We start from the raw sequence: 27,194 nt of genomic DNA on the forward strand, positions 1-27,194 counted from the left end.
AACTATAGAGATTCTACACATTCACAGTTTTATTGCCAACAGTCATACAGAATAATGAGAAACCCATACAACCAAAAGATTAAATCTGTAAACATCATTTGGACTTGTTGTTTCTATGTTTTTATTTCCTTTTTTTTTCTCAACTTTACCTGTCCCAAAATAGTGAGTTTTCTGTGCAATTCCCTCGGACAAAGATTTATATTCAGAATCTCGAAATGATACATCTAGAATATATAATAGAGAGGGAGGAAAGGGGGAGGGAAGGAAGGTGGGAGGGAGGGAGACGGAGATAGAGAGAGGGAGGAAACAGTAGTCTCAAGCAGCAACACGCAGCAGGGCAAAACACAACCTCTAGTGAACAGGCATGCCCCATTGAAGATCAGCTATTGCACTTTGAAGGGAGAAAGAAATATATATAGATATATATCAAAACAAAACAAAAAAAAAACAACACCACCAATTGTGAAAATAAAAGGCACATTTTCATCAACAGAAATCTGGAAAGACGGCGTGTACTTATTTGTGTCCCAGTGTGTTTGGCGTCTCAATTTCAGTACCGAGCTGTTTCTGCTCCATTTGTGATTCTAAAATATTCTGATAACAGATTTAAATTGGCGCCTTTAAAAGAAACTTGCGCCACATTCCTTTTCCCAGTATTAGATTTGATGAAATTATGTTGCAAACATCAAAAGAACATAAGTGGTAAATATATCTTCCCCATTGACTCTTTTCTACGTAAAATTATTCTTCTCCCCTTAAACGAATCCTGAGATGAAAACCGGGATATGGGACACAGCTGGTCTTGAACTGATCTAGCGGATTACTTATTTATTTAAATTATCCCTATACTGCTTTTTGCTAAATGTGTGTGTTGTTGTGAGATGCATGTACTGTACACTCCCTCTTGCAGCAAAACACAGGCACATTATATTACATTGCATCTGTCTTGTCAAACTCATTGAACACATGCTGATTTTGGTTCAACTGAATTGGTCCAGTGCATATCAAATACAATGCCCCATTCATTTGGTTTCCATCAGAGTCCTGACAATAGTACGGATGAGAGCATTTTTTTTTCCTTTTTTTAAAAAAAAGGCTGTCTCCAGAACTGACATGTACCATTTCTGTGAGCCATTTCCAAATTTGGATTAATTCCCCACAAAAAAAGTACTTTGTATAACTAAAATCCGATGAACGGTCGTGTACAGCGGACCGCAAAATTAAAATCAACCCTTTAACTAGTTGCTTCGTAAGAGCTAGATTTCCCCCTTAACTGTAATGCTTCAAGCAATACAGGACACTGCATTCTTCTCTTGCAATAAATGATAAAATAAGAGAAGGGTGACTGACAGGGGTGAACACGTACCTCTTTGATGACATCTAGTGGCAAAACAGTAGTATTGCCATTTTGATATCAACGCTGATAAACTCTTTCAAAAATCAGTAACCAAAAAGTGATCTGATATTTAACATTCTGGATCGAGTGCACACAGTGTGAACGCAGCATCTGTCTAATTGAGTCTGTAAGTTACGTCTCACCACTAATTCCTCTTGGTATAACTGACGCAGATGATCTAAGTGATCTAACTTCTTGATTGTGCTATTCATTTTCACCAAAGGAAATAAAATAATAATCAAAATAAAAGAAAAAAAAAAGATGTGAGAATATCCACTGCAAGGCCCAAAACTAATCACCGACGACACACCTAAAAGAATTCAGAGAAAACCAATTCAGAAATAACATCACTGGTTGAAAAGCATAACTATTTTACAGTGTCAGCATACACAAGCACCTCTTTCAAATAAAGGGGTCTCAAGGTCTACGAACATGGCCACAAGAACGGTTGATTTTTAAGTCATGCGACTGCAGTGACACGAGAAAATACTTCATAAAAAAGTTTATCTTTAAAGCCATTGACAGCACTATGAAGGGCGTCGGTTTGCACCCCAACACTTTGTGACAACTGCAAAGCAAAACACATTCAGTTCTAATCTCCAGTAAAAGCAGGTTTCATATAGTGACTAATTGAGTAAGACGTCACACTATTGGTGAGATTTAAAGACCCCACCCCCACCCCTCCTAATGTAATTCATTAGATTCATTATAAACAGCATTCCTGCTTCCTCGACATCTTAGCCAACAGTTCCTGTAGAAATGTGGTTGTGCTTGACAGACAAAACTAAAATTTCAGATTTTTATTCTAAAATACTCTTGTTAACACCTCTTTGAGGTTTGATTTGCACTTCATCTAAACTACAAGAACATTTTTCTTTTAAATCTTTTAAAACACCAAATCAAGATATTATGTCCAAATGCACCTATGTCTTCTCAAAAATATAGCATTTCAGTCATCACAACAAAAATAATAACAGTTCTATAAATATTTCTTTTTTTTTTATCTTAAACAAATCTTCCAGTGACTCCAGGAAAGTAGCTGCAGGTCACTCTGTCAGCGCATAGAGCCTTTATTTAAGCATCTTCTCGTGTTTCATCTTCACGTTCCAAGACTGGAGACTGTTTAGAGCTTCCTGTTTCCCATCAGGCACTGCAAGCATCACTGTTTCCTTCCAACAGGCTGCAGGAGACACAGTTCACTCCCGGCTGACACAATCGGCAGATTGTTGTCACGGTGATGGCCAATAAGGTGGCTAATGCTGTCAAATATATGATCTTTTGTCCGTACCTTTGAAAAGAGAAACAGAGATATTAAAAGTCTGTTTTGTGAAAGAATCCTTTGTTTTGGACAATGAAACTTATTTTTCAGTAATTTCTATATAGAGCGTCCTAAAAGTGTAATCTACATTTTGTTTTACCCCTGTCTTACCGTGCCCTCAGGGTCCACCAGCAGTAGGTGTTTGGCAAGTCCATTGTGCATGCCTGTTAGTACGTAGGACCCTGGGTTTGTAGTGCTCTTACGGACGAGAAAGTCCCCGTCCTCTTTCAGTAGTTTCTCAGCATCACGGCGGCTCATTTTTCCATGGTACCACGTCTGGCCCTCCAGCTCCTCCTGTGCCCGGAAAGCCAGAGAGCGCACTAGCAGAGGACTCGAGTTGTCCACGGATGCTGCCTTGTGGAGACCAGACACCTGGGACTGGGCTTGCCCCTGGGACGGTGGCTGGGACTGGGACTGAATGGCGTCCTCGAAGGGCTCTGGCATAGATGAAGGCAGCAGAGAAATGTAAAGTCGGGAGAGGAAGTGTAAAACGCATGATAAAATGATCAACACATGAAATACTGTTGAGCAGTTTCAGAAAGAATTTATAGTTTTTAGGACACACTGCAGGTACAATCATGGTGTTAGGCGTAGGCTAACCTCTTTCACTTGCCACGCTAACTACGCAAGCACATTTCTGGGATTTACTTTATAACTCATTAGTATATATTGCATCACTTTATAGCACTTTCCTTTAAAGTAATTTTCCCTAATTCTTTTAAAACTGGGGAAGCTTCAGTGTAGGATTATTTTGGAATTTAAGGTTGAAGTATAGGAGGACCTATGATGAGTGGACAACTGCTCCGTATGGAGATATAAAGGCCTACACTGAAGCAAGAAAACATACTATATAGTCAGTCACATCTTCTAACTCCACCTAAATACCACTGCACTGTACCTTTAACAGTTGAGTGCCTGATGCGATGATATGCTGATGACACAGTGTTGTATAGGAAAGGCCGATGGGCAGTTGTCAGCCAATGAAAGTAACACAGGACATTTACCTTAATTTTAAACCTGCAGGGTCACAGATTAAGCTGACAGAGTAATAGGAATAGTAAGAATAAAACTGGTGCACAAAGGAAGTAGAAGGATACATATAAAAACAATAAAGTTAACACAGACAGACCTGGACCATCTTTTCCAAGAAAATCTTCCTGATTTGCATGTGAATATGCTTGAACAGTTTAGGTAATACTGTATTACCTCAGCAACATGCATGCATGGTGTAGGAAGAAACATGTTAGGTATATATCCTCCTGAGACCCTATGTCCTCATATGGGGACATTAAGTTTTAAGTTTTATTGCAGTTTATTCTGCTTCATTTAAACCCATTGTCCTCATTAGTGGACACGTTAGTCGACCATGTAGTGGTAGCAAAGGTTAAAACTTATTTATACATGCTTATTAACGTTTCTAGTTTGATATGACGGGCAAATTTAACAAATGAACAATTTCTGCTAACTGGCAAGTACTCGTTTAGGGACATTGGGGCTTCATTGTTTGCAATTATGTCATTGCACAGCCATGTTCAGGTATTAAAATACTGTTTTATATTTTGTCACACATTGGTGACTTGTTTATAATATAAATAATGAAATAATCCCAGTGTCCACATATGAGGACATAGTTTTTTGCAAAAATTACTACTTCCTGTTCAAAGATGATGCTTAGTTTTTTTTATACATCTTAGGTCCTACTAATCCTAAATTAAGAGGAAATTAAAAATGCATACCAAATAAAAGATTAAGTCCCTGGAGGTTAAATGTGTTCAGGTGTACCTGCATGGGTCCATGTGCAGGTGTGCTTGCGTACTGATATATGTCCATATTAGTTGATATTCTTATCCATCCACCTTATCTTTTTCATGTTCTTGAGACAAAAATGTGTTGAGTCTGTCGCCAGTTACTTAATTGTATACTATCTGTTCCTGTATGGAGAAACATGCTAAGTTTACCAGGCACCAAGCTTGTTAGTAGAAGTAAAAATGACTGTACACTTAACGGACTAGAGCATGTGGATAATGATGGCTGAATTAATTAATTTTTTAAGGAAATGATCACTGTTAAATTATATAGTCAACATGTAATTTGTGTCATGGAGACTTCATACATAGATTCATCTTCATGTAACTGATCCTCTATGTATAATAATAGCAAAGCAAAGGTTGAAGCTGAAAGGAGGAAAGAGTACGGCTATGCAGTGACTCTGTCCTCCTTTTGTCTCCATATGGACATGATGCTATTATATTGCCACAGCAAAGTCACGGACTAACAAAAGCTAGGAAACCTCTATAATTAAGAATTCTAAAGTCATTTTACTGTTTCTAAAAGTATAATTTCGTTACCATATATTGTTTTAACAGATGGTTTAAAAGCAGATTGTCTGAAAGTCTTGAGAGGTATATGGAGAGCTCAATTAAAATGAACCGGAAAGTGTTTGAATGGATGAACTAAGCAAGACTCAATGTGGGAACTGTGATTAAAAACATGGCTCCAACTTTGTCACATTTATTCTATTGAACAAAGTCAGAGTTGATGGAAACTGATTATTTGGAACTGTCCATGTAAAAGCCATATAAAAAAAACATCAATCTACAACACACGCCAACCAAATCTTACTCATGTCAAACAGGTCCTTCTGTGGGCTTTCTTTTGCTGCCGCTGCCATGCCCTTTGTCACATTTTCTGCCTCAGCCTGGAGCGCTGCGAGCACCTGGGCATCGATCTGCTGGGTGTTCACATACGTGGGCATCTCCCCTGCTTTTGATGCCTGACCTTTACTCTCTGGCAGACTGCTTATATCAAACGATCCTGGACATGCGGAGAAACAATCACACTGCTCACATGATAAAATGGTGCAGGATTTAAATACGTCATGAAGAGGACTGCTTGGATTCTCTTACCCTGCTGAAGGAAGATGGGCTTTCTCTCGTCTCCCCAGTTTTCACAATGTCGCCCTTGGTAATACGTCTGATCTACTGAGCCTGGACCCATCTAGGGATATACAGAACAATAATTTATATATAAAATATTTAAGGTAAAGACTTGTGTAATGTATAGACCCCTTCACAGTTTGTAAACAATGTGACGTACTTTGTTGGGCGGGGCTTAACTGGATGCCAAACATCTCAAACACTATAGCTTGTAAACGGCGGTTAGCGTATGTCAAGAGACTGTATTGGCACCAATGGACAAGGAAAACACATATTTTAGAGAATATACTAATACACACAAGATCCTGAGTGTTATTTTAGAAAGTTGACTCTGACTGATGGGACTATATTTACCAACCCCTTCACTCTCCCAAGATGGACAAGTAGAACAAAGACACAGAGGGGACAAAGTCTAGTCTGTCTTTATTAAGTGAAGCCTCTCCAACAAAGATATTAAAAGAAGTAAGTGGAACCACTGTGGAGAGTAACGTAGTAAATACAATTTCAGCTTGGACACCCCTGAAACAAGTAACTAACGTCGCGTTAGCTAGTGGTTAGCATTAGCATTGACATGTCACAAGAATCCCCCAAATAATGCTCAGATTAGCGTAATTTCAGTTCAACCCATAACGTTTTCGAGGCTGAAACTGATGATGCATTAAATATTAATCTGACATGATGTTAAGTGTGTGTATTGTTGATTGCCTCCCTATCTTTTCTTTTATTCGACAAAACCAAACCAAGGTTGTCTATGACTGGCAGTGGCCAATATGTGATAAAACTTCAAGTTAGTGTTTTTGATTTTTCGGTTTTGGCACCAAAAAATACAGAAAGTCGACCTTTTCATGGTTGAAAGTGACAGTGTTTGCCTCAAGCTTCCCTCTGTTTTGCCTCCAGCTAACGCCATGACGCCACAGTGACGTAGGCCATGAAGGGGCCTATACATTTACACGAATCATATGGTAACCATGGAAGCATTTATGTGTATTCAGCTCGTAAATCGACAGTTTGATGAATTTGTAAAAGCTGCAGCGTGATAACTTTTGTATTGTTTTGTGTACAAAAAGGAAAAGCAGGTTACTTAGAAGTCCCACAGTGATGATCTGATAAAGTTGCTCAATATAGCTCGTTTCCATGCCGCCTTTGCCTGTTTGTCATTATTGATACTTCCAGTCTGAAGCCTTAATGTCGCACATAGATACACACAAACAGATGAACACAAACTTCTTTTCTTCATACAGTATGCCTGAGGGTAGTCCAGATTAATTACCTGGCCTCCATCTGCTGCATTCTGATTGGCCAGCCGGGTGTCAATGAAGCCCCCGGGGGGTGGCATCTTGCCGGGGATGTTGTTGTAGTAAGGGTGCTCTGCTGACTCCTCCTCTTCCTCTGTCCACGGTAACTCCTCCATGTTTAATACCCTTAAGGGAAAACAATAATTTGTATGTGCTTTTGCGTATGTATAAAAGCACTCTTGGGTGTGTTTGCCACGAACACACCCCTTACCTGTCATGCGTGGAGGACAGCTTGCTCGAGGGGCACTGCAGGTACTGCTGGAAGCGAAGGTCAAAGGCCTGGCCGATGGTGCTGATGACGTCCTGGGCCAGTCCATCGGAGCACTCCAGGATGTGACATGCTGACAAGAACCAGAAGTTTTAATGAGCATGTTGAATAAGAGACCCTCTACAGATTATTAAAGAAAACAATATTTACCTCTTCTATTAACAGGGTCCTTTGCTACATATGCAACAAAATCTGTTGTGTCCTACAACAAAAAAAAGAGAAACTTATTAAAATCTGCTCATATAATGAACAGCTCTCAGAGGGCTAAATATCTTTTGGAGGACTTTAATTAACATTGTACCGTATACAAAGCTATAATTAAGTACATTATTATTATATACAGCACATTTCATTGAATAAATGCACTAAACAGTTATTTTCAAAACAAACCAAAAAACAAGCGTAACCATTTCCCAAATGGATAAAAACAAAAGTATTTATATACTTCTATTCAACAAGATAAAATAGTTTTTAAAGGTTGACATACTAAGAGGTTTTCTTGCACAATCAACAAATGTATGCGAGTGAATTTTATGCTAATAGTTACTTACTGGGTCTCCGCCTGATGCAAAGGAGATGGACTGCATGTGGTGGTTGGCTATGATCTGTCAGGAAGAAAGTGATACAATGCATATGATTCAACCCAGATTCATTTTTAGTTGCTCTTGTATTATATGTATAATACACCTCCTTATAGACGTGTCATTTATTTTCTTAAAACTCTCACCATGTTAACAATGCCTAAAATAAAGTTTCCTTTAGTGTAGTAGTAGTTTCACTGTGGTTAACTGGTCCCTTTTTTTCCACCCTTTTAGTTGACAGTGGAGATTCCTTCTTGACCTTGGACACATGTGTTATATATACTATAATACATGGTCCAGAAACTTGGTTATTTACAGAGCTTCCAAATATATTCTTTTGCATTCTTTCCCCCTTTTTTGTGCAGCTGTTTCCATACAGTCAACAATGACTGGCTCAGTCAGAGCGGGACATCTGGTGACATCCAGTCATATTATTTATATAGATGTACAGAATGTAAACATATTATGACTTGACACACTTCAATCCACAGAGACTTATATCAGCTCAGGGGACAAATTGTCCAGACCAAACTGGACTTTCTGGACAAAATGCTATCGTAGCAGTATCTCCTTTTTAAAAAAAAAAAAAATTGCATGTCTTAATATAATAGTTTGCAAAGTTTGCACACTGACCTGTTTGCAGTCGGGGGTCATCAGGTTGAGGCTACTGGTGGAGATGTTTAGGTTGATGGACATGCCAGCAAACTGCAGATTGCTCTTCCCCAAAATGCTGGACAGAGCTTTGGACGGTGGCTGAGAGGATCACAGGGAGACACATGAAAGGAAAAAAATGCTATCAGTTAGCATATCTAGAGAAAGTTAGCTGAGCTCGGGGTATAAAGAGGAAAGCAGTGAGGCTACAAGAAGAGACTTCTCCAGTGTTTATGCTAAGCTACTAAGCTAATCAGTTGCTTGCTCTCCTCGTCCAAAGAATGACATACTTTCCAAAATGCAGAGCAATTAATTTAAATAGAATTATTCAGTGACATGTCATTTCACTACTGCTGGATGAACGCAGTGGAAGCACTCTGCCTAAAAGACACCAGTTTTTTAGTTAAAAAAAAAAACACTAAAATTATAACCTCATGTTCGGACGTTTATTTGGATCTCTTTATAATTAAAACATTACATTAACAATTATATTATTTACAGTGTGAGCAACACAAATTCCCCCTAAAATTAAAGGACTGTAAATAAATAAATAAATGCACTATGCAGCTGGTGACACCATTGTGCGTTTGTCAGCCACGCAGCCAAAATAACATCATCTTATATCTCGAATCCGTTCGTAGAGAAACTAGTCTGCACTCATTCTGCGTTATATACTCTTCCCTGACATTTGAGCGAGCTCCAGAGAGCAGAGTAATGCTTCATTTCACACCCCACATTAAGACACCGTCTCCTCACACACCGTGGACACACACACACACGCACACAAACACACACATGCGCGCACACACACACACAGTAGCTCAGCCTCCTGATCGCAGATATTGTGCACTACATGAGTCACTAAGCACTGTGTGCGGTGTGCAATGCATCGTGGGTTGGAGCAACACCCACGCAGATACAGTCCCGTACCTCTTCATCTATCTCTTCTCTCCTCAGCCTCTCTCTTCTCTAAAGTACAATTTTTCTCTCTCATCATTTCTTCCTCCCCATCTCTAGCTCTCCGTCTTTATTTTCCCTCTCTTTTTACATAAAGGAGGGAGAAGAGGAGAGGGAAAAAAAACATACAGGGGAGATGCTATATATAGATCGTGGAAGGGTGAATGAACATCTACTGCCGTTTCCTCTTTTTCTATCTAATGTACATTCGTTTTCTCAGGTATTCACAGTGCTTCTCCTGTGATCAGTCCACCGCTCTGTCCCCCTCCTTCCTTCCCTTTCTGTGCGAGTACCTTTCTCTTCCGCAGTGCTCCTTTGGTCCCTGGAATAGCCTCACACACAAGGCTGATGGCTTCCCTAGAGGGAGGGCAAGAGGAGGAAAAAGAAGAAGGTGACTATAGGCACAATCACAGTTAGTTGACTGTTAGACTATGTTTACAGTCATTACTCTGAATATATTTGCAGTTATGTCCCCAAATAATTTATAGAAGATTATAGCTAGATAAAGACTTTTTTTTTTTTTTTTTTGCAAGTTGCATATGGACTTGAACTACCTGAAGTTACAAAAGACTTGGCCTCACTGCCCTTCTTAAACATCAAATTAGTATTCAAATACTTTTTTTTAACAAAATTAACTCAAATACAAAAATAAATTAATAAATCATAAATTAAGCAAATAAAAGACACGTAGAATCACAGGGTTCACAGGGTTCGAACGGTGTGTGGTCATCACCTGGTTTAGATATTCAAATTTATAAAATCTAATTCTATACTCTCCATACATGCTTAGGTACCCTGTACAACTTTTCTGACCAATCCATACAACAGTACAATTGTTGCAGCTTTAAAGTGGCAAATGTACGTTAACACCTATTAACCAAATGAGATAAGAAAACAGTGGTTGCCACTGATGAAATTATATGACAGTTCTTAAATTGACAGTATTTACAACGATGTGTCCGAGCAAAATTACAAGTCACACACACCCAATGATGCACACAATACATCTCTAAGCAGTTAACATTTAACTGACTGACAATGTCACACAGGCGACGCTGTTTAAGACGTGATGTCCAAGGATGTTTTTTTTTTAATATATATTGTTAACTTTTATTTACTGTTATGTGGCGCTGATACACCAGGTAAAATCCTGTGTACGTTGTTCATTTGGCCAATAAAGAGATTCTGATTCTGAAAAACAAACCTGTAATTACTACTTTTGCCACAGGCGGCGCCACAGTGGAGACTGCTACTTTAAAATGGTTCAGTGAAGACTTTGACCTGTGGGTGGTGCTAGATGAAATGTTGAGGGATTTATTTACTGTTTGCTGGTTTTCTTTTTTTTCTATTTTTTTTTTTTTTTTGTCTATTAACACATGAAGTATGAAACATGACCTCACTAAGTTTTTTTTTCCATTCCCACTCCAGATTTCAGAGGGAAAACATCCTAAGGTGATTGTTACGTAAAAGTTAAAAATAAATGGATTAAACAATGGCTAAACATAGAACTGCTTTGATGCAAAAGAGTAAATTGAGACAGAGTGAACCAGAAATATTACTTTTTGTATCCTCTCCAAAGCACACACAGCAGTAGGTTATTTTAAAAAATGAGAGGTCTAATAATAGGTTCACGTTCTCTAATTGTCTCAATATCTCTTCCTCTATTTGTCCCTTTATAAGGGAGAAAAAAAAATAAAACCACACATCCACCCAGTGACAGAGAGAGGGAGAGAGACTACTGCGAGCTAATGTTACCGGGCTCAGGAAATCAAGCAGAAAAGTGAACATGACAGAAACCGATTCACTGCTGGCCTTTGCCTCAGTGCACATTGGTCAATGATTTCAGAGTGGAGACAAAGAAAATTCAATGCAAAAGAATAACTGCACTCAAAATTCATATGCAGCCCAAATAAGATGATAGTTTTGAAATGTTTAATCTTAATAAATCATGGCCAAACGCATACCAACCATTAGCAGCATTTTGTAGATAGAAGTGACATTACAGTAATATAAAATTTTACAAACAGCTGATACACTATTTACTATATACTATTTTTTTGGGTGCTCTTTTAAGTCCCAAGAAATTATGGAGTAATTGTCTCTGTCATTATATTGTAATGTATTGTGTTGTATTGTACATACACTGCCTTCATATAGAGCTCAAGAGCTTGTGGTTACAACATTTAAAGCTGGGTAAACATTTATATGAAGTGATGCCTGTCTCGAAGCCACCAAGGCTAACAGTTTAGCAAGCAAGCATAATGTAGGCTAACCTAATATAGGAAATGAAAAGTTATAATGAAACGATGAGGCCATTGCGGATACATTTTTGCTCAAACATGCTGCTGATTTACAAAGAAAACTCTATACAACTAAATTACAACACGTTAAACTTACTATCAACCTCCGCAATTTCTTAAAAAATGAACATATACTGTATGTCACAGCTCGTAAACTCAAACTTCACCAAAAATTTTCCACTTATGAGGCTGTTAAAATCCCAAGAGGAGGTCATACAGACTTTTCTAGTAAATCTGACCTTATTTAAGGGCAGCAGTACATACAATGTACAATGTTCCAGTTAGCATAGCAGACCTTAGCATCACATCATCAAATGTTAAATAATTTCTAAACTAGTAACCCAAGCTTTAAATTGCATATCAGATTTGTAATTAAAGTTAATAATCATTAAGAGTAATTCTTACTTACAGATGTTAGCATTAGCTGCATTATTAATCTTAGCAAGCTAGCTTGATGCTTGCTAATCAATGCAACAAGCTACCTTAGCAAGCAAGCTAGCTTGATGTATTGCTTTATTGAAAAGTACACAGCATTCTTCTGTTTGTAGGTTGTGACGTGATGTTCCATTGTAGAGTCGATGACATTTTATTGAACTGAACTGTCGTATGTGAACTAGCATGTACAAGAACAAGGTTAATTCATAACAACAAAACTATATAGATACAGTTGATGGATTATGGCATCTTAAAACTGAACTACAATTAATTAGTTACTGTAGACAGGTAGTGAAAGTAGATTAACAGACAATTTATTTCCTTTCTTTTTTAATACTTTAGCTGCTGAATGTTAAAACGTAGGATTCTCCAGAAATAGGGACTAGAACATGTGTTAGTGTCTTAGTGTTCTTAGTTAATATTTCCTGAGTTTTAGTTGTGAATCAAACTCTTAATACTGATTAACTAGTCGCTGAGGTGTGTGTTGTTTGGGGGTTTGTTGTAAAATCTATTAACTTCTGGCAATAAAGCACCATTGTGTTTGTACATACCTTGTTATTTGTGACCTTGTGGTGAAGTCCAGGGATCTCATTGACCGAAGGACTTCTATACAGCCCAGGTACTACAAACAAAGAATAAAAACATGGTGTGAAATAAACAAACACAAGCATGGCATTACATGCACAAGAACTTCACAACACTTAACTTTAATAAAAGGCACAAATGATTTCTTGAGCCTTGAGTTTTGACCACTGTTTTTGACCAGATTGAACGCATCCAAGTGAATTATGGGTGAAATGTAATGTCTTGCATGAGTTAATTTATCTTCACATCGATTCACTGGTTGCCCAGGAAATGATGCATGCTAATGAACATCATTAGAAGATCTTCATTTTTGTTATTGCCATTTATTGCCACCTATATCTGTTCACGCATGTACAAAAAAGACCTAAACACGTAATAAACCAAAGTCATAAATTTGCTGATATCATGTTTCTTAGTTTAAAACTCATCAAGAAGTTCACAGAGCCACAGTCTGACACAGAGCAGATGAAACATAAATAAATAAATGCTTGTTCCATACAAAACTATAAGTGTGTTATTATGTCCTGCTTTGTCACAAACTCATCTTCTATATCAGTCGGCTACTCGCATTACAACACCTCCCCTAATTAATACTGCATAGACCAGGAACATTTTGTGCTGACGAGCGCCTATCTTTATCACAATCACATTCATAATCTGGCTGTAAACAAAACGGGCATCCAGACACACCAACTCCATTTCATAGAAAAAAACAAAACATATTAGAATCATAAATTTCACATTATGACTCCCAGCCTCTCTAGCAAGTACTTTCAAAGTTCAGGCAAACAGACACAATTCCTGTCGACGTGACGTTTGCAAGTTTTTAACGTCTAATCTATTTTTAGAACAATGAAGTGTTTGAAGTGTTCGACCCAGAACGGTCAGACACGTATCAAACCGTTATAAAACTGGTTGAGACCAATTCTGAGCACAACACGTGCAGGCGTTTTTTTTTTTACTCTCAGCTGCACAAACAATACGCACCTCAGTCATAACGTAAAACTCAACTGCAGATCAATTATGAAAATTGATCGAAGGCCAAATCTTAAGAGGCCATAAACGATCCCAGTAGACTAGAAGTCACATCGAGACATAGACCTCATCTCAAAGGATATAGTTTTCTATACTGTTGGTTGGATATGAATGCAATGCTTCATCTATAGTACACTATACACAACACTCAAAATGATGGATTAGTTGATGAACAGAAACCCAAGTGCCAGTTTCTTTGATAATCAGATAATCGTATCAATCATACGCTTAAAAAAAAATCAGCCATCTTGTGCAGACTTTAGATGCGTTTGTTTGTCGTAGGCAACAAAACAAAGACATAAATGTTCCTCCATGCATGCAAGATGTGTAAAATACCAACGGTTTGTCGTACGAATTTATTTACGCCACCCTATTACTCATGATGTATCCTGTACTCTTAGCAAAAGGTGGACGACTTTTTAGCTGATTCAGCTTGTTGAACTGGCTCTCTTTCTCACCGGTTGTTCAGTTTGGCAAACCGGTGCACGAGAAGAAAAACAAAAGAAAATACAAAGCCACAAAGTTCACCGGTTCACAGACACTGCTCTCATTTAATATCTTTATCCAATCTGAAAATGGTCTAGAATGACCACAGTATGCGACTCTTCTTTGCTGCCTGACCTCCCAGTTATTAGCAACACAGACAGATACGAAGGCTTCGGCCACCTGCTGGTATAAAGAGTTATCTGCTACAACACAGGTCTTCAACCAGGGGGGCCGCGACCCCTATGGGTCTGTGGAGGTACTGCAGGGTCACAAAATCTTTAATTGATTAGACATTTTTTATATATATATTTTTTGAATTTCCCGCCATAAATTTAAATTTCTTTAAATACACATTAACATGAATCCAACATATTTTAGTACATTTATGCAAAATGATAATAATAACATATTTCTATATAGCACTAGGTTGAGTACTTAATGTCTACGTAATATCTTCCTCAGTTTGGGGGTCCTTGGCCTGAAAAATGACCCCTGTCCTACAAAATGTATGTTCCAGCTGGACGTATTTTACGTGCAACTTTTTGACCTACATGCAATCACTGCCACAGTTGATGTCGAATTGGCCCTTCCTCAATAAGTGTGACAAGCAAGGGCTTACTTCTGACTTATATCTATTTTTGAATCCAACCTATTCCACCCAATAAACACCAGCACTGCCTGCAAACAAAATGGCTCGACTTTCTAAGAACAAACAATAAAACGGCAACAAAAGTTCCGACTCGATCTCGACGGCAACAAAACCGACAACACGAAGACGAATTGCTACGACCAAAGTGCAGCCAACTCCAGCGCTACTTTTGCACAGACACATGCGTTAAAAGTGTGAGTGTAGACAGTGTCGCCGTCAGTCGATGTCCCCTCAGAGTAATGGTGCATGATGTGCGAGGACGGACCACATGACGCTAATTAAAAGTGGTGTGAGCAGAACACCACGTTGAACTCAATACTCAGGGCTCAAACCGCAGAAAAGAGCCGGGGGTGGGGGGGGTGCACGCCGAACGGACCCATTTCCCCTCTCGCAGTGTGGATGCTTTCAACGGCATTGACTGGACAAATAAGCGCTTTCTGCCTTAATGCAGTTAATGGAATGTCATGCCGACCACAGATACTGTAGGCTTTGTTCAGGCAAAGTTGCAGAAGGTGTCATATGATGGCAATCACTCTGCGTAACTTGATTAGGAAGATAACACATTTCACCCGACAATGCTGCTCTTCATATACATTTTCATCCTAAACCTATATTTGACCTTTAGTTTAACGTGCCGCATAAATTGAATTTGAGGTTACTTTGCGGTTTCATTGAAAAATGGTTTAGTCCATTTCCCCCCCCCCCATTCATTTCACACCTTGAAGAGCCGGGGCTCAGCATCACCACTCCTCATACTAGTGACTCATTGCCGGCATGATGACATTCACAGCTCTTGTAGTTGTGCGCCAACTTGTGCCCCTTTAAAAGATGTACGACGGCTGAGCAACATTAACAAGGGGTGCGGGTGTAATGGGACTCACATGCACTGTGGTTTGTCTTTTTTTCCCCCATTCAACCATGTTCACTGTCTGCAACTGAAACAACCACGGAGCTCACGGAGGTGCACAATGTACAGAAATAACGCATCGCCATGGTGACTAAAGCATAACGCCGTGGCTCCGCGTAACACAAGGCAGACAGAAAACACGGCGTCAATTAAATGGTTAAGATGACACTGATAACTGGCTGTTTTTATTTTGCACTCATGGGGTTTTCATCTACTTTTCCTGAGTGTTGACCTTCTCCATCTCCTGAATTATTCAATGTCGATTTTCTGCTTGCTGCTCCTTCGCTCAGCTTTCTGCTCTAGCCTACCTACCTACATACACCCACTCAAGGGCATGTTGTGATGAGCAAGTTAACCCCCCCCCCATCTTATGCAGGTAGATACACTGGAGTCATTGAAAGAAAAAGGAGAATGAGTGGAAAAAACTGGGGTAAGACCAAAAACGAGGCCACCAACCTTCACAATGTATGTCACTCCTGGACCAGAGATCTTCTCATTCGAGTGCAGCCATCCTCTGGAGGGCTTGCTCACCAGTCCGCCGCCTCCACCCGGATGCCAGTCCTCTCCGCCGGGCTGGAGATCGTCCAGCCTGCTCTTCTTGCTCATGCTAACGGCCGGCTCCAGCTGCGAGCAGGGGCTTGAGTGAGAGGCCGAGCTGCACAGAGAGCCGCCCACACCAGAGGCTGCTGCCGCCGCGGCTGCTGCTGCTGCTGTCGCCGCCGCCGCCGCACTGGGGCTCGGGCCACTGGAGCCGCCTGAGCCCGATCCCCCACCCCCCTGCAGCTTAGACACAGCCAGGTCCTTGACAGCCGAGGGCAGACCCTTGATGCCGAGCAAGCTGCCCGAGTTGCTGAATTTCAGGTTGGACACCTTGTTGATGAGCGTGCAGAGGGTGGTGCCTCCATCTTCCAGGTGGTCGGAGCCGTGGCCGGTGGGGGTGCTGGACGGAGCGGTGGTGGCGGATGAGGGCTGGACCTCAGTCGGGGGTGTGTATGATGTCTCGGCTGCAGACTGGGGGGTGGCCGAGACCTTGGGGTTCATGGACAGGCCGTGGAGAAGCTCATCGACGGATGTTACTGACTCATTCCTGAAGCGGTTGTATTTGGTACGGTGAAGCATACCCTTCTCTCTCTTGCTCTCTCCCCTCTCTCCACCAACCAACGCGCACAGCCTGCCTCGTTCACAAGTGTGCTGGCAGACGTGGCCGAGCCGCGCTGATTACCCTCTCCTGTAACATAGCAGCAATGGTACAGGCAGCAAACGCCTTTTAGCAATCACAGGCCACCTGACTGTAATTTTCTCTATTGAGGTTACAGTGGTGGTTGTGTTTTCTGCTGCTGCTGCTGCTGCTGCTGCTGCTGTCGCCAAAGTCCAATCTGCTCTCAGTGAAATCCAGAGCTGCAATCCAATCCGTCAGAGAGAAACACACAGACACAATCCATGGGAACACAACACTGAAGCAGAGGAAGAAGAGGATAAAAGGTGGCCAGGGTTGTGGTGCAGCTTGTTTGGTTTCCAGCGGTGATGCTGATGCCTACCCTCGAAATCCAAAAAAAAGTAAGAGAAGAGGAAAAAAAAAACAAAAAAAAAAACAGGTCTATGTTGTTGATGATCACGGAGACTGAAAGGGAAGAGCAAATACTCTCTACTGACTGCTGCCTGCCTGCCTGCCTGCCTGCCTGCCTGCCTGCCGGCTCAGAGCTAAAGCATGACTCACTGATCTGAGAAAACCTTCTCAACAAAAGGCTTGCTGAACACTGCAAATCACTTCCTGTTGGAGGGAGAGGAGAAAAAAAAAACTCCCACTTACAGCACACTAGAACCAATCAATTTTTAAATTCCCCAGTCTCATATTTATCCTCCATAACTCTTTCCCCCTTATTTGTTTTTCTGAGAAAGGGAAATGAGGAGCGAGAGGTAGCCCGATAATCTAACTTAGTAAAACAATTACACATAATCATTTCCTTGAATTCTCGTTTTAAAGCCGGCGATCGGACACAGGCTGCGACGAAAGGATGACACGCCACAAACTAATCGCGATAAATGAGGTGAAATAAGGCATGGAAACTAACATTCATTGTCATTTCATTGACAGCTATGATCAGGAAGCTCGCTTAAATCTCAACCTTTTTTTTTATTCAAAACAGATAATAAAGATTTACCTTGAAAGAAATCTCCATAAATCGTCAAAGGAAACAATAAAGTAAAATTTTAGCTTGGCTGGAAATACGTAGCATCATTAATATATTGCCCATTTTAATTTATAATCACCCGGGTTTGAACTATCCAAAATCTACGACTACTAAACGCACTTGTTGTCTCTCCGCAAAAATATAATCAAGCATCAAATCAAGAACAGAATGAAGCAATTGATCAATTATTTTGAGATTAACAGTCTGCTGCGTAGTGCTAATTCTATGTCTTCAACAACAACAACAAAAAAAAATCCACATCTAGGAAGCAGATTCACAGCCGGTCTAAACATGAATGATACAACTCAACAAAACACAAAAGGAACAACATGTCTCTCAGGCAGATAAGTCAATGAAAACAACCAAAACGGATAACGGAGAAAAAAAAAAAAAAAAAAGCCCAAGAGTCTCTTTAAAACCAGCAGCAATGAAGCATCTTTGTCTCCTCGGCAGCGGCGAGCGCACATTCATATAAAATGTCCTCAGGAGCATCTAGCAAAGGCGAAAGACTGACACTCATTCATAAGCAGCTTCCGCTCTCACTGTGCTGCAGATTTCGCACTGCAGTCCCTCCCAATATCTCTCTTTCCTGCCTGGCAAACGAGGGAAAAAAAAAAAAAAAAAAAAAAAAAAAGACAGCACGTCTGCCTCCTCTCCTCAGAAACAAAGGCAAACACAAAAGCAGAGGAAGAAAAGCCGGGCCCTCGCAAATCAAAAGAAGAGGCAAAAAAGACAAAGGAGAAAAAGAGCAGAGGAGGGGGGGGAAAAAAGCATGCAATATTTAGCCTTTTATGTGAATGAAATAGCAGGCTGGCATACCAGTGTTTCTGTGAATGGAAGCAAGGCCTTTCTGCCTCTGCAAGGCAATCCCTAGGGATGGCATGGTCTTATCCAATGAGGAGCCAGCTGGATGACTCATTCAGGGGAGGCTTGCAGAATAGTGGAAGAGACCATTCCAGACACAGGTGTACATTTTGTTTTCTCTCAGCTGACGTTTAAAAAAAAACGCTCCGTGCATCATCGGATATGAGCCGTTTGCGCAATTTAACAAGATGATGTTCAGTTCACGGAGTGAGAAACAAGAAGGCTGCGCAGGATGTGAAACAGAAGGAGGGGAAAAAGCCACCCCCGTGATTTTGATTGCCACCATTATCACCTTTTTTTTTTTTTTTTCTTCTTTTTCCCTCCACATTCATGTGAACACCTACACACATTTAATTAGTGATTTACTGTTTAGATGTATGAGGGCAGATCGTTCAAAAGCACTAGAACAAAAAATTATATTTTGGGCATAGAGATATATTTGGACATTGAACGTTTGCCAGCTGTAAACACGCCTTATTGCAAAATATTTCAGCTTGAATTTTATTATTAGAATCACAACACATCAGCCTGTATTTTATATTTTAGTTCATTATATTGTCCCAGTACTTTATCCATTTATTCGCAACCATGCAAAATGCCCTTCAGCTAATACGCTAGTTATTGTGAGCAAAAAATACTGGAAATAAAAGCAATCGTCTTCCAATTTCATGTCTGTAACAGTGAGATTTTTTGCTGTTCAACAACTGCAAAGCCAAAAAAATGATGCGATAAGACTGGCGATAAGGTGTGAGTTGTGTAAGATCAAGGAATCAGCACGGTACGGAAGACTGGGAATGCCAAAACTTGAAATGATTTAACCTGATTGACCTTTAATTTGATGCCATTTATTTCCACTTTAGTGTCCGTTTACACAGCTCTCCATCTATGCAGAGTCAAGGATTGTGGGAATTCAACCAGGGAGGATGCTGTCGCAGTCCCAACAAGTCAACAACACGTCACCCATGGACGACAGCGCCACGGTAGGTCGAAGGCTGATTGGTTAAAAGCCCAGTTTCAGCTGAGTTTGAACTACAACATCATGAATATGAAAAGTATTTATATATCGTTTTACTTCCTAAAAATTGGCGTCATCCCAAAAGATCAGTATTGGTCAGGCTATGAATGTAAATAAGAAAATAATCGGGGCAAAAACTGCTGAGTATTAGTTGACTCCTGAGCAGCTAAGTGAAGTTTAGCAACCTGCGGTCGCAACCCCTGGTTGTGCAAGGAGCCTCTGCAGAACACCAGTGGGCATTTCCTCAATTGTGGCCATTCAGCCACCATTAGATGTGGTTGGCTAAACTCTCCGCTCAGCGTAATAACCCACCACTGAACCACATCCAACGGTTACAGCAGACCTCAGTGTGCCTGTAAATGCAGATTAAGTTATTCAGATCTGTCACATTCTAAAAATACATTTTAAGGGTTAATTTCCAAACCAGCTAAGCTACTTGAAGGAGAGTGACAGATGACACTTTCAAAATAAAAGGGCATTTAACAAATCTTCGATGAATTTCACACATCACATGAAGCTACACATAACCAAAATATATGTCATATCCAGGTAAGTTCACTACATTTAAGGGATAGCCTATAACAAAAATCAACTTTGGATAGTAAAAAAAAAAACAAAAAAAAAACACGTGTTCCTTTGAATTTAAACATGTGATCCAATATTAATTTTTGATCTAATTTTTACATTAAGAGTGAATGGGAAAGGAGAGACAGAGGAAAAGAGCATCCAATGGCAAGAAAAGCAGCAGACAATTCTCCACTTGACGACAGTTGCCAGGTTACCAAAAACATTCAAAAAAGCAAGAGTTATTTTCAGACTAGCTAGGAGCAAAATAGCCAACGGTACAGAAAGGGACGACACATGCAACTGGTAAAATGTGTGTGTGTGTGTGTGTGTGTGTGTGTGTGCGCGCGTGTGTGTGATTATAAAAAGAAAAAGAACAACAGCAACAAAAAGCATCATGTTGTTTGTAACATCTGAGGAGACAGACATAATAAAACATGAAGTTGCACAACAGAGAGTGTATTGTTAAGGGAAGGGCAAATAACATTAGCATCTGATTTATTTGTCATGTTCAATGTGTTTTAAATAAGCCATTTCCTCTTATAACTGCAGCAGTTTTCCTCCTTGAAACAGTCACCAAACTGTACCAGGTCAACCACCTTTTAGTCACAGTTTCCTATGGTTAATAGCTGCTACTATCAAGTTTTGTGATAATTACAAGATTTTTTTTTTTTTTTTTTTTTTTTAAGTTGAAATGTTTTTTTCTACAGCCACACCAATACACTTGTAGAGGATATTCTCTCACACCAACCATATCACAAGATAATCATCCAACAAAGCCGCGCCATGGGGTTACAATAAACAGTGCCCCCAAACCAATCTACCATGTGAGCCAATTACATACAGACTGTTACTCAAATAACGTCACAGATTATATGATTAAACTATTGTATGTGAAGCTATCCCACGGGACAAGTCAAGTACCTATCTATCTAATAATCTAACATTTTCTTGCTTATTTAGAAATCTACTGTGGCCCTGAAGGTCAAAACAAAGCGACATTTAAGAAAACACAGCGATATTACAGAAAATACAACAACCAGTCACATCAGCTGATATTTTAGCACGGGTTCTGTCCATTCAGAAACAAGAACTATTGTCCTTACCTTTAAATGTCATTGTGTTTTCTGTAATGTTGTTGTGTTTTCTGTATTGTCGTTGTGTTTTCTGTAATGTCGTTGTGTTTTCTGTAATGTCGTTGTGTTTTCTGTAATGTAGTTTTTAATATATATCTTAAAAAAATAGATCAAATTTTTGACTTGAAGGCTGGTGGAAAAGCAGGATATTATCAAAGCGAAACTTCCATGGCTGAAAACTGAAGTCAGAAATGGAGTGCCAAAACTTGTAGGCCCTCAAATGGTCAATGCCCATAGACCTTTGTGTTAAAATGTCCAACATTACAGCAGAAATAAAATGTTTACAGTAAAATGAAAAAAACAAAACAAAACATCTGTATTCAGTCAAAATTACAGGGACCACTCTGGCTGTGGTGATAATATAAATAAAGGTTACACAACATCTGGTTGCCATCGTGTTCAGAGTGATGATTGAAATTTCTAGAGTGTCATTTTCTTGCCCTACATCCATGTCCTAAGAAGTCCCTTTTGTGACTGTGTTTTAATAACATTGTTGCCTGTGGTTTCACGATCGTGTGTCGTGTTTCTTAAAATCTCAGTGAAACACAATGAAATGAATAGCAGAGGGAAACAATATTGATAGCCTGCTTGATGAGAGTGATGAGTGATGTAAGTATTTCCTGTGCGGACAATAACATCCTCAGCCTTGAGAGCTTATTTTCATAATCACGTCTGGGGCATCGTTTGAGCTTTCTATGAATGGTTCATACTTGGTCACGTAACTGCTAGGAAACCATAATAGGAAAGAAAATGTATTTATTGTTAATAATTGTTTCCCTAATTCATTCTTGCTACTGGCACTCCCTCTCTTCCTGTGCTCCATTGCTGAGGAATAGGGGTTACATTTGAATGCTATGTTTACAAATAGGGTAATTACAAAAGTAATTTATGTCACATTTATCTTAATATTATTTCAGTTTATGATAATGACATTCACTTTTGCTTATTGCGCCACACAGAAACAAGATAAGATTAGTCCCTGAAAAGATTTTTTTTATATATATATATATCTTATTTGTATCTGATCATGCGTTACTTTTACCCAGTTAATACTTTTTTCCAACAAGGTTAAAGAAATTGTATCTTGCCAAAAAAAAACAACATGACCAAAATTTTTTTTTATAAATATATTAAACTGAAGTGTAGTTTTTGTTCTGAATGTCTAGAATCGAGTGTATTCTTTCAGAAAATATACGGCTTTGTAACCGAGATTATTACAGAAAATGTTTGTTTTGGTCTCTTAGAAAATATATTGTGCAAAAGCTACAGGTTTGTTGTTCACGTAAATTGTTTAAATAAAGATTTATTTATTTTTTTAGAAACAGGACAACAGACAACTAGTGCCTTCATATGAACAGCTTTGAAAACAAACAATAATTTGAAACATCACTCACCTGTGCTTTTTTGACCACGGACGCTGAGAACTACATGCGGAAGTGGAATGAACGAGATTCTGGTCACATGACCGAAGTCAACCAATCAGAGCCTTCGTGCTATTTTCAAGAAATAAGCCAAACGTGAGTTGTGCTGTCATCCTGTCAAGCTTTTCTCAACAACCGACACACTTTATCCCAAAGTTATGTCTCGCAACAACATTTACTATTCGGACAGATATAGAGACGACCAGTATGAGTACAGGTGAGCAAACTTTATCACGTATGTTGTTATCTTGTTAGCCTACTGTCAGAACTATTTAGTTTTTTGTAACGTTTGCTAATAAAGCAACAACTATATGTTCCAGAACAAAGGTCTCGAAAGAAAAGAAAAATTATTAAAACTGAAACATTTCAATGACCAGCTTGTAAAATAATCTATGAACAACTTCCTCGTAGTATTTGTCTATTTATTATTGTAGTTAATTTAATTTCTTTAAGTTTTAGATGACTTTCATTCTCGTCTAGAAGTGTTAAATGTCATGGATTTATTTATTTTTTATTTTTTAGACAGCACAGAGTTGACACAGACTGAAATGAAAGCTGTTTATTTTAATTTTATTTTATTTTCACAATAATGTTTCAGTTAATTTTTTCCTGCGTCCATTTTTTTTTTAAATTTCCGTTAACTAAAATGTTTTTTTGTTTGTTTTTACTTAGTTAATAACACCTGCAGCTTTCACAGCTGCATCTCGTTAACTTGCCAGATTACCAAGTTCATACAGAAAACACTGATTTACCTTGATTGCACATTATCATTTGGCCACAGCTGATCAGAATATATTTTCCCCCCCTTTAAATACATTTTCTAAAACCCCGCTGTATGTTTAAATTGCTATCAGCGTACACCGAGTATAAGCCGTCTCTCCTCACTAGACATGTCGTTCTGCCTCGGGAAATGGTGAAGTACGTCCCGAAGTCCCACCTGATGTCTGAACTCGAGTGGAGACAACTGGGAGTGCAGCAGAGTCAAGGCTGGATCCACTACATGATACATGAACCAGGTGCTTCAGGGAAACCTCGACCCAAACCTCTGTTCTGATGACAAGCTTAGAAATGTACACTGTCTATGCGTCACATTTATTGGGCAGCAAATGAGGATTTAGTCCTCAAAGTTGAAAAAATAGGCAAGTGGAAGGATTTGGGTAACTTTGATAAGGGCAATGCTTTTATGACTAGGCAGCTGGGTCTGAGCATCTCCAAAACTGCAGCTCTTACTGGGTGTGTCTATCAAACGTGATCCAAGGAAGGAAAAAAGGTGAATTGGTGTCAGGGTCGTGGGCTCATTGATGCACGAGGGATCGTTTTGTGTGTGGCTGCCTAGCCGCAGACCATCAGCGTTGCCCATGCTGACCCCTGCCCACTACTGAAAGTGCCAACAATAGGGATGTGAGCATCAGATGTTCAGGTGGTAGCACGCGTCAAAGTGACATCCACGTAAATGGCAGGATCCAGGCTTCCCAGTAGAACATTACATCGCACAGAGACCAACGACTGGTTGTTTTAATGTTGCAGCTGATTTTAACACGTGACAGTGTCGGCCTCGGTTTTGGTGACTTTCATTTGTCTTTCGTTGTCCTTTCAGAGCCCCACATCCTTCTGTTTAGAAGACCTCTACCTAAGCACTGACACAAGGACGATTGAGCCTGCTGTAGTATTTTTTATTATTATTTGGTATCCATGGAGTACTGCTGGTGATTGTGTACTGTGCATTAGTTGTATTTGGTATAAAGATTTGATTATGTGCTGTATATGGGATCCACAATAAAAGTGAGAAAGACATTTTTCCTCTTTATCTTACTTGGTCACAAGAGGGCGCCGTTGCTCAAGTTTTTGTAGATTGAGCATGGCAACAAATGAGTATCATGACTTTTTTTTCTTCTTACAGCAAATGCCATATAACAAACAACTAATTTATTCTAAGGTAGTGAGTATTTATTGCCCAGACGTCTATAAATCTCAAATTCTGATTCCAGTTTAGGACGCTGTTGTAACCTCTATAAACGGACTTCCAAGGAGAAATACTTAGCGGAGGTTAGTAAATAATTCAGACAGCGGGGGTGGAAAAAAAACTGACGTGTCACTCTAGTTTGATCCAGGAAAAGCCATAACTTGTGAATATTTAATCAACCATGTGATGAAGCAATAACTTCAGCATCATACAAGAACACGTTTTTAAGAAGCCTCCAGATGATCGCTTTAAAGTCAAGTAGTTTTAATGTGAAGAAAATAACGGCAGACAGAAAGGATCAAGCTTGTAACAGTTCAATTTGTGCCATACTTGGAGTAAATTCCACGTGGATGCTGCATTTTCTACCCGATCTTCATTTGTGTTGGTGAAATACTGCTAAATGTCAAATGGTAGCTCTGTTTCTGTTATCAAATCTAAATAAGCTTGGAAGCTGTGGCGGGAAAAGGTGTCCACTAAAGATAAGTGAAAATGTCAAACCGGAAAGTAGCTGTGAAGGACCAAACGGAGCATTTTGAAGGTGCAAAAGAATAATCACTCTATAAACAGACTGAACTGCCACATGCGCCGCGTCACGTACAGGAACTGATCAACATCCCTCATATATACCGACAGATTTATTGTTCCATACAAAGACTGCGTTCAGGACCTTTGTTTTCATCGATAAAAATACAAATAAATGCATTTCTGACAGAAAGGCAGCCCGCACGTCCTCACGCTGAGGTAAACCGATGAGGCTTCATCTCCGTGCAGGGTTCGGTAGGAGTCCCACCATCATCATCATCTTCATCACAACCAGGTGAGGCCCTGCAGGAGGCAATTCTCTGCTTCGTGGTCCATCAAACTCCCATTAAGAGGTGACACTGGGACATTATTATTCCATCTGTTTGTGATAGTTTCAGTGTCAAGAGGTGTGGTCCGTCTGAACTAAGGACCGCGTTCACAACCAGATTAAATAGACGCCTTCACACAGCTCTGTGGTCTTCACAGCTTTCCTGTAGAGGGAGAAACACAGCCGCACTGTACTGAGCATAACCGTTTTATATTGTAAAAAAGGCAAATGCTACTATATTTTTAAAAACTAAACCTGTAAAACTACTTCTAATTAGACTAAATTAACTCTGAAAGCTGAGTTAAAACATACAATATAGAAAAAAACCCAACAACCTCCTGAACAAGAAACTTAACTGGTATAGTGAGCAATATCACGAGACTCGAGCACTTCAGTTCTTTAAAGGTGAATTTAATTAGTAACCTTTAAAGGAACATCTCCAACACAATTAGCCGAATATAGTTAATTGCTCATGTGGTTGAGAAAATGCTGTTAGACTTAATGAAGTTAAATGCACTGAACAAATAAGCTGCAGCAAAAGCTGGTGATTAAGTTTCCAGATTGTTGTTTGCAAAACTCTTGGTCAGACTGTGGAAAACAAAAAGGTATTTATAGAGCTGTTTATCTAATTAAATAATAAATCAACCTGTCGTAACTTTACGCTCAACAAATAGGGACTTTGCACTTTTCTTGCGTTCCTTAACAAAGCTGGAAACTCACCTGAAGCCAAACATGCAGAGCGGGTTAAAAGTGGTGCACACGCCACACAGCGAGTCAATCCAAGGCCACTGCACAATAATACACTCCCAAGAACTTAACATACCCAGGCCTTTTCCCATCTTTTTAGCAGCTGCTCGTGCTCTGTGAGAGCACCTCTCCACTGGTTCAAATCCCTGGATGGAATGTTCTCGTCATCTGTCAAATAACAGCATCCTTTATAGAGATTCATCTTTTCTGGCATTAACAACAAATCCGCCGACAACCAGTCCCCATCACTCTCCATGCAGGTCTGTGATCACATTCTAACAGTGTATTTTTTTTTGTTGTTTTTTTCCCCACAGTCACGCCAAACCAGGCCCAGATACCTCCAATAGTGAGGTGGAGGTCGACCTCTGACGTGTCTTTTCCTGTGCTGGCCTCGGCGACACATTTGTAACGGGCGTCCTTGATCAGCGGCCCCTCGCGGAGCAGGCTGCTCACGAGCACCTCCTTCTGACCCAGCGGCCGGCGGTACTCCGTTATGGGGGTGTCCACGATGTGCCCGTTTAATAGCCAGTGAATGTGGACGTCACTGGGACCTGCGGCGACAAGAGTTTTGGACTACGTGTTGACTCCCCTGAGACGCCACCGACTTTTGGTTTGTTTCCGTTTGTTAAGGTGAACATGCAGT

The 27,194-nt window shown here is 39.8% G+C and overlaps 3 protein-coding genes across 7 annotated transcripts in view; 1 reads left to right on the forward strand and 2 right to left on the reverse strand.

Moving 5' to 3' along the window:
- Positions 1–79: 79 nt before the first annotated feature.
- shc3 (SHC (Src homology 2 domain containing) transforming protein 3) lies at positions 80–23,025 on the reverse strand. Of its 2 annotated transcripts, XM_047570677.1 has the most exons (13): positions 22,965–23,025; positions 16,256–17,027; positions 12,689–12,759; positions 9,696–9,759; positions 8,428–8,547; positions 7,765–7,818; positions 7,364–7,415; positions 7,157–7,286; positions 6,921–7,071; positions 5,621–5,711; positions 5,337–5,528; positions 2,826–3,151; positions 80–2,684 (listed from the first exon to the last, which is right to left on the reverse strand). In XM_047570677.1, exons 2-13 carry the CDS (start codon positions 16,916–16,918, stop codon positions 2,556–2,558), a joined length of 2,043 nt encoding a protein of 680 aa, XP_047426633.1. In that variant the 5' UTR covers positions 16,919–17,027; positions 22,965–23,025; the 3' UTR covers positions 80–2,555. The 2 variants fall into 2 exon arrangements, with proteins under 2 accessions (XP_047426633.1, XP_047426632.1); XM_047570676.1 differs by lacking the exon at positions 22,965–23,025 and having other exon boundaries at positions 16,256–18,585.
- Positions 23,026–23,041: 16 nt separating this feature from the next.
- On the forward strand, positions 23,042–24,785 carry zgc:86839 (Cyclin-dependent kinases regulatory subunit 2-like). The gene is made up of 3 exons (XM_047570680.1): positions 23,042–23,208; positions 23,880–24,007; positions 24,589–24,785. The coding sequence occupies exons 1-3, from the start codon at positions 23,150–23,152 to the stop codon at positions 24,630–24,632; spliced, it is 231 nt and encodes a 76-aa protein (XP_047426636.1). The 5' UTR covers positions 23,042–23,149; the 3' UTR covers positions 24,633–24,785.
- Positions 24,786–25,201: 416 nt separating this feature from the next.
- sema4d (sema domain, immunoglobulin domain (Ig), transmembrane domain (TM) and short cytoplasmic domain, (semaphorin) 4D) overlaps positions 25,202–27,194 on the reverse strand; it is a 35,061-nt gene continuing 33,068 nt past the window's right edge. For 2 of the 4 annotated variants that reach the window (XM_047570671.1, XM_047570674.1), the window contains exons 18-20: positions 26,890–27,102; positions 26,628–26,719; positions 25,202–25,967 (exon numbers count right to left, since the gene is read on the reverse strand). In XM_047570671.1, coding sequence (XP_047426627.1) covers positions 25,938–25,967; positions 26,628–26,719; positions 26,890–27,102 — 335 coding nt within the window. In that variant the 3' untranslated portion in view covers positions 25,202–25,937. Of the gene's footprint in view, positions 25,968–26,524; positions 26,720–26,889; positions 27,103–27,194 lie in introns of all 4 variants that reach the window. The other 2 variants (XR_007110919.1, XM_047570675.1) reach the window with 2 other exon arrangements.

This window comes from Mugil cephalus, chromosome 19 (assembly GCF_022458985.1).
Source record: "Mugil cephalus isolate CIBA_MC_2020 chromosome 19, CIBA_Mcephalus_1.1, whole genome shotgun sequence".
In the NCBI taxonomy this organism is placed as follows: domain Eukaryota; kingdom Metazoa; phylum Chordata; class Actinopteri; order Mugiliformes; family Mugilidae; genus Mugil; species Mugil cephalus.